General features: G+C 51.9%; 3 protein-coding genes across 4 annotated transcripts in view; 2 read left to right on the plus strand and 1 right to left on the minus strand.

The window, feature by feature from the left end:
- Positions 1 to 1,590, plus strand: part of MTF1 (metal regulatory transcription factor 1) — a 39,935-nt gene extending 38,345 nt beyond the window's left edge. The window contains exon 11 of one of the 2 annotated variants that reach the window (XM_007453792.1): positions 27 to 1,590. In XM_007453792.1, the coding sequence (XP_007453854.1) occupies positions 27 to 457 (431 nt within the window). In that variant the 3' untranslated portion in view covers positions 458 to 1,590. The remainder of the gene's footprint in view (positions 1 to 26) is intronic. The other variant, XM_007453793.1, reaches the window with a different exon arrangement.
- Positions 1,591 to 5,928: 4,338 nt separating this feature from the next.
- CUNH1orf122 (chromosome unknown C1orf122 homolog) lies at positions 5,929 to 7,242 on the minus strand. Its single transcript, XM_007453794.1, has 3 exons — positions 6,948 to 7,242; positions 6,655 to 6,856; positions 5,929 to 6,405 (listed from the first exon to the last, which is right to left on the minus strand). Exons 1-3 carry the CDS (start codon positions 6,980 to 6,982, stop codon positions 6,310 to 6,312), a joined length of 333 nt encoding a protein of 110 aa, XP_007453856.1. The 5' UTR covers positions 6,983 to 7,242; the 3' UTR covers positions 5,929 to 6,309.
- YRDC (yrdC N6-threonylcarbamoyltransferase domain containing) overlaps positions 7,208 to 7,413 on the plus strand; it is a 3,179-nt gene continuing 2,973 nt past the window's right edge. The window contains exon 1 of the mRNA XM_007453861.1: positions 7,208 to 7,406. Coding sequence (XP_007453923.1) covers positions 7,208 to 7,406 — 199 coding nt within the window. The remainder of the gene's footprint in view (positions 7,407 to 7,413) is intronic.

The raw sequence follows: 7,413 nt of genomic DNA on the forward strand, positions 1-7,413 counted from the left end.
GAGCGGTCTCTCTCGCCCTCTCGCAGGGAGCGCAGTACAGCAGATTGGCCTCAGCGTCCCTGTGATCATCATCAAACAAGAGGAGGCCTGTCAGTGTCAGTGTGCGTGCCGGGACTCCGCCAAGGAGCGGGCGGCCGGCAGGAGGAAGGGCTGTCCTTCCCCTCCCGCCCCAGCGCTGAGCGCCCAGCCTCCTGATGAGCCCAGCCTGAAGCTCCCACCGCAGACGTTTTCCCCGCCCCCGATCCCCCTTTCGTCGTCCGCCGCCGCTGCCTCTTCCTGTGAGCAAAGCAGACAAGCAGTGACTCCTTCAGACCCTCAGACAGAAACGTTACGTGCCATGGATATGTCAGAGTTTCTGTCCCTCCAGAACCTGGACACGCCATCTAATCTGATTCCCATTGAAGCACTACTGCAGGAGGAGGAGGAGATGGGCCTGACCAGCAGCTTCTCCAAGTGAAAGGCCCGGCCAGATGTGCTCACCTCCGGGAACAGAGGCCGAGCAGGAGGCAGAAGGTGCGATGCCTACCATCGTGGGGTCAGCAGTTTGAAGGAGGAAGAAATCTACTGTTTGAAATCCTCACCTTTCAGACATATTTTCTTTATTCATATCCCAGGAGCATCCATTTTTAAGGAACTGATCTTTGGAGAAAAAACAAACAAAAACGGAACAAAACAAAAAAAAAAGCTAAGTTATAAATGAACTGTTTGGCTGCACTGTATGTCACTTTCGCTTATTGTCATGTGAACTTGGAAATTAAGGTTACTCGTGTGCATAAAAATTCTAAATGAAAGGGTGTGGTTTCCATCAATCTGATGCTGCCCATCACTTGCACTGGGGTCTTTGTAGTCTGGGCAGTAGCGTTCAGTGTGTCGGGTGTTGCTGCTCCTTCTGTGTCTTTTGAGTCTGAGGCTGAAGCTTGCTTGGAAGGCCAGACCCTCCATCAGAGAGGGAAGTGGCAAAGGCAGGTCAGACAGCCGTGAGCTGGACAGGGATCACGTGAGATGGTTTCATTGTCTGCGCTTGGTGTTGGTGGAGCTCAGGGTGACTACGGCACGTGTCATCCTGCAGCCCAAAGGGGCAGCTGAAAGCCTGGCCCCGAGGCCACGGGGACGGTCCGCTTCCGCAGGGACCCCAGGCAAGTTGTTGACTGCTCTCTGTCCATGACACATGTGCAGAACAGGCTCTAGTGATGTGATCACAGTCTTTGCCTTCGGGTTCTCTCTTTCTCCGTTGGTTGCCAGGGCTTGCAGATCACAGTGAATTTTTCTCGGGGAACATCCCTGCTTTGTCCTAGAGTGGACATGTGGTTTATGGCCAGTCGCTGGCTGGTGGTCTGCCTTCCTTGAAGGGTATCTTCTTCGTCAGAGCAGAAGAGCTGCATTTTGCCGATCAGGAGAAGGTGCAGCTTTACAGGAGTTCTGTTCAGGCGGCGTGTCATCGGGAGGCTGGGTGTCCTGGTTCCGGGTTCCAGCCAGGCCTTTGGTTGCCCCTCCCATCTCCGCCTCTCACCCCTCTGGATTTTGCATACAGCCTAGTACAGTGCAAAGAAGGATGTAACTTGCTCAGCTTAGTCATACGATTTCTAAACAAAAAACAAAAAAAGAAAAAAAAAACACAAAGCGATGATCTTCTACTCAGGGTAAAACAAAAAAATTCCCCTTCCACCAAAAAGCCTGAAATGTTGCAATAAGTTATCTCATTTGGAATGTTTCATTAAGTTGTATTATAGGGAAAAAATTTTTTTTGATTTGTGTATAGAATTATATCCATCTCTCTGCCTTTGGCTCTGAGTCAGTCATTGCCTCTTAAAATAAAACATAAAATACAATCCACACTAAAATGGAAAGTTTCTCTTAACTGCCTATGTCAGTGTAGTCATGAGTGCTCCCCCCACTCACTGAGCTCAGAAACTAGGCATGGCCCAATGTCCAGACTGGGCCTCTGCCTCCCAAGGGCCCCTTCCCTGCCTTGAGCGAGGGGCAGGGTGCCACAAACAGGGCTGCCCTTCTGAGTCAACGATGTCGGGCAGAAAGCAGCCGTAACTTGCCTTCCTTTCCCAGTCCCTAAGGTGGAGAGATCTGTCACTCTCCTGTTCTCTGCGCCATCACTCAGGGCCAGCCAAGACAGTATCCAGAGCGGATCATCTACCTGGGAGCCAGAGGCCCTGCCTTTAACAGGATGTTCAGGGACAGATATGGAGAAGAGGGCAGTGGTGGTAAATGTTACCGCCATGAGGAGAAATGGGCTTACCTACAAGCAGCTGGTGATTTCTCATTGCAGGAGTCTAGTCACGAGAATCGGGGTTTTTTTGACCCTCTGCACTCTCCTTTCCAAAAGGCTGGTGGGTTCTGGCGGCCACTGGCCTCAGCAGAAGTTGATAAGGCAGGAGGAACCTTCTATTACCACAGTGGTTCATCTTCCTGGAAAACCAGCTGCTGAGCATGGGTTGTTCTTGGCCGTCTCCGGGCCTTGCACCCATAGGAAGGTTTGCGGTAGGACCCTGGCTGTTTTCTCCACACCTTCCGAGATAGAGAGCAGCATGTGGGTCCCAAATGACCTCCCCACGTGCCCGTCCTAGGCTCACTTGAGATTCGGTTCCTTGGGAGCTGAGGTGGAAAGCAGGAACCTAGGGAAGGCCGTCGGAAGTTCCATGGTTGAAATATTGCTTCCCTCTGGCCAGCCCGGGCTGTGCTTGTGTTGGGGTCCACCCAGGTCAGTGGCTTTTCTGCTCCAAAGATCAGGGGTGATGAAGAAACTGTGTTTGGGCTGACAGATTTTCCTAGTTGAAGCATCTGCCTTTTGAGGGTACTAGAGATTACAGGGGGGACCATCAGATCCAATCAGCTTTTGAAAACGCCAAGAATGTGCTTAAAATGCTAGTGAGTGCTTGTGAAGAGTACGTTTACTCCACAGGATAGGCAGTCTCTCCTTTCCTCCTCCTTCTAGCACTCTTCCCCGCCCCTGTCCCTTCTATCAAGTCTGGCCCCTAGTGTCAAGGATCTTGGAGAAGAGAGGGCGCTGGCTAAAGTGGAGCCACAAAGAGCCTTCATGGAGAGTGGTTTTCAAACCCACGAATGAACCTAGGGTGAGGCGAGGGAAGGTGTGCAGACTTCAGGTAAAGTCACGCCTTTTTTCGTCCCATGGTAACCTTAATCATTTTCACCCTGTAGATTGAGACTTCCAGCTCCCACTAGCATCTCCAGTTATACTGCCCCTTTACAGAATGCTAGTCAGCCTGGGGAATTGTGGAGTTCACGGGCTTGGCAGGTGGCAGGGAACTTTGGCTGGCACCGCCAAACTGCCTTAGTGAATTTGGTCCTTCTCAGGCAGGTGGGTGAGGCATTGAGGGAAAGTGGCCCTGCCTTTCCTGGCAGTTTGGCCAACCTCGTGGGGGTGTCACTAGTTTGATGACAGGAATTGGTGTCATTCATTGAATTCCACCCCTACCCCTCCGCCCTCTCAGAAGGAGATCATGGTACAAAGTCCAGGAGGGGCCTTAAGGTGTGAAGGCCTCTCTGGGCAGAAGCAAGGGACTTCTCTTCACCACCTCTGGGAGAGTCAGTAGGTTGGAGAGTTTACTTTCAGGGTCAAGGCAGCGGACTGATGGGGATAATGGGTGGGTGGGTTTTCCTGAGAGACTTTGTATAATGTGCTGAATGTGTCCAAAGGGACAAGTTTGCAGAACCTCATATTGGTATATTAAAGAAATAATAAAAAAGCACTTTACGTTATTTTATCTTTAACCCAATTGCTGCAATTTCTTTCGTGTGTGTGTGTGTGTGTGTGGGTATACACACACACACACACACACACACACACACACATATATATACTTTCCACAAAGTTTTATTTTTTGCTCAGAAAAAAAGTTAAATTGAGGTGTGAAAAGAAAAGCACTTACCTTGGTGCAATATGTGTAGCTTGATGGTTGTTGTCCCATGTGGCCCTGGCCTGGCTGCGTTTTTCCACTCCATCAGCCCTGTGCCATGAGGCTGTCCATAGGGAAACACTATTATGCATTCTCAGCAACTGCTCAATCTATGCAAGCCTTCCCTGTGTGCCCAAGGGCACCCCCTCAGGCTCTCTGAAGAACTGCTGCGGGTCCTGTTTTCTGCTGTTGAGGCCCTTTTTCATCACTTCTTGGTCCCTTGCCATCTTTTCCCCCTTCTTCACCATTACAGAGTGATGCCTGAAAGGAAGAAACTGGTTGTTCCTAGGTAGACACCTGGCACCTGCTAGACTTTTATATTTGTAATCACGTTCATTGTCCTTAATCCTAAAGACTTCTCCAGAGTCACTGAAACCATTGGTTTGTGGAACTGCAACAGTAGTATTGCTAATGAGTTTACAATTTTCCTATACCACCAATCAGAAATATGTTTGGGGAAGGTTGTGGCAGTCATGGGTGGGGCTTGGGGGGGTGGGACAACATGAGCCATTTCCATACTGCTCCCGCTACCGCCCCTGTTGGCTCTTGAAGCAAAAGCCTCCAGCCCTCACTGAATCCAGTAAAGCTGTTAATAATCTGCTTTATCAACTTTCTTCCTTTCCCCTCACTCCCCTCTCTCCCCCCCCGCATTTTATCTTCAATTCTCAGGCTACTAAAGAACTGAGTTTTAAAATATACTTCAGCCAAAGCAGAAAGATTTCCATAGATCCAATATGCAAATGGTTCTGCTGTGACATAGATCCGAAATTGACCATTCCTAAATATTGGGGAGGGGAGAGGCAACAAAACTGAATCATGCATATTTCTGATTGGTAGTCAGTTTAGCCCGTTTCCTCTGGCATATGTTGGGGGCGAGGCTAGAGAAAGGGTCCCCTGTCTCTTCTCACACCCTTTGGGGAAGCTGATGATCACTGTTTGGGTATTTCTCATTGTTACTCCTGTTCAAGAGAGGGCTTCTCAGTCTGCACTGAGAAATGCAAATTAAACTGGATCTTTATGTCTATGTGTACATAGTACAAGCTTTTTTACTGGAAGCAAAGTTTAAAACCACACACTGCCCTTTTGGTGGTGTGCCTGCTGGGCCCCAAATTGGGTGATGATGTCGTGTCACTTTCTCAGCTCAATGCAGGTTCTACTTTTTCTTATGGGGAAATTTTTCATAAAACCTTTTTTTTCCCACCAAAACCCAGGGGTGTTTTCTGCAATATTCTTATTATCCTTATACTGGTGCCAATTCAGAGAGGCCTCTCTTGCCCTTTTCCCCCGTGTCCTCAGGCCTCCCCAGGGCGCTCTTTGACTCAACAGTCTACATCCTTTGTTGTGTTTTGGAGAATGTGCGGGTGGGGGGGCGTGTCAGAGTTCAAGGTAGCTGTTCTCTTTCCCCGTAAACTCCTAGTCCCTGTTTGGGGAAGGTGGCTGGAAACAGGTTTTTGCTGACTCTCTGGCTCAGATCTTCTGGCCAGGAGAAGCAAGACCCACTAGAGCCTTCTTTTTTTTGACACACACTAGTCATTGGCCAGAGGTCTTGGTTAAATCCCAAATAGTTTTATTTGGATTATGTAAAAGCCTATCAAATTTATTTAAGTGTGAAACATGGGAACAACAGACTTCCACTGAGCGATATGAAAATGTTACAGGTTCAGTACTTCCAAAGGAAGAAACCTCCAAACCCAAAAAAGAATAAATATGAATTTGTATTTTTGAAGAATGTGAAATAATGGTGTTTGCTTAATTGCTCATTTTGTATAAACTTAATATTGTACTTTAAAATATCTGCTAAGAAGTGAAAATTTAACTTTTTGGAATTGAAAAAGCAATATTAAATACTAATGAAATCCTAATTAAATGCTTATTTAAATCTGGTAGTATCTGTGGCATTTCTTCCCAACCCTACCCCTGGTTGACAATTTTCAACCACTTCACCCCTCCCCAGCCATCAGTTTTAGAGAGGGGACAGAAAGGAAAGGTCGGTCACCAGGAGAGTCTGCAGGTTTCCTTTTAATCAAGGCTCTGCTAAAAGTGTTTTGTGGGGCTAGGAGCCCCCAAAGCATGAAATGGACATGTAACACGACCTGGATCCCCCAAAGCGGGCCAAACCACTCTGGCGAGCACTGCTGGTCTGCCCAAATCTGGGTAATCAGACTGGGTATTCGTTGGCTACATTTCAGAGCTCAGCACTGCCTTCAGCCAGGATTAAGTGGGAGTGAACCCAGCTGCTAGCAGAGCTGCCACCCAGGCTGAGAGCCAAGTACCAGCCACTGCCAGTGAAGACTGGCCCCTTTATTGAAAGGGAGTTGTTCACAGTCCATCCACCAGCCCTGGGGAGGGAGAGAAGTCAGGGCGCCCGGCTCGGGGATGGTTAGGGCTCCGTAGCTCCATCGCCAGCATCCTTTGGAAAGCCACCTCTGGCGGAGACAGCTGTCTGGGAGGGTGCTCCAGGTTTGGCTGAGACGTTCTGATTGGAACAGAAGAAAGAAAAAAAAAGTGAGGCTGGGAGGAAAGGCCTTGGATTAGGCCCTGCAAGAGATGGCCACTTAGCATCTGGATAGCACTTAACTTTTTCAAAGCCTCTCGCCCAACTGAAAGGCAGTGGGGGATAAAGCGGTGGGGACACTCTTCCACCCTCCGGGGGAAGCCAGAACTTAGCAAGTGCGGCGAGTGGGCAGTCCCCACCTCCCAGGCCCAGCCCGGGGTGGGCACTGACCCCGCCACCAGCCGGCTCCGGGCGCCGGCGGCCCAGCTGCCGCAGCATCTCCTCGCAGGCGGCGATGGTGTCCAGGAGCTGCCGCTGCCGCTGCTCCACCGCATCCAGCAGCTGCTGGGCGCGCTCATCCCGGGGCGGCTGCGGGGGTGGCCTCCCGCCGAGCCCCAGCCCCGCCTTCCCACGGTCCACGCCGGCAGCCTCCCTGCCCGGGAGAGAGCGAGACAGACGGTCAGGGCCGGCGCTTGCGCGGGGTCAGAGCCCCTTTCCCCCCGCCCCAACGGGCCCCCTCTCACCCCCGTGACCAGTCTGAGCCCGGGCCCCATTCCATCTCCGCTTGCGCGGCCCGACCACCGCCCCCCTTTCGGCCGTCCCCCCTCCCCAGCCCTGCGCTAAGGATCCGCAAAGCTGCGCCCCGCCCCGTCCCCACCGGTCTCCTTCAATCCTCCTGGGGGTCGCGGTCCCTTTAAGTTGCCCAGCGCGGTGGTGGGGCGGAGCCTCCCAGACCGGAAGATGGCTGGGCACGTCACTTCCTCCCGGAAGCAGGCCTGGGCGGATGTCTCCGGCGCGTCCGTGCACGGGGCTGAGGGCCGCGGTGGCTGCCAGCATGGGGTTGAGCGAGGGGCCGGCGGGCTCCGCCCGGAGCGGGCGCCTTCTCCGTCCGCCGAGCCCCGCTCCGGCGGCGCCGGGGGCCCGGCTGTTCCGGCTCCCGGGGAGCGGGGCCGTGCGGGCCGCAAACCCGGAGCGCGCCGGCTGGACCGA

The sequence above is a fragment of the Lipotes vexillifer genome, unplaced genomic scaffold (genome assembly GCF_000442215.2).
Source record: "Lipotes vexillifer unplaced genomic scaffold, Lipotes_vexillifer_v1.1 scaffold213, whole genome shotgun sequence".
Classification (NCBI taxonomy): Eukaryota; Metazoa; Chordata; class Mammalia; order Artiodactyla; family Lipotidae; genus Lipotes; species Lipotes vexillifer.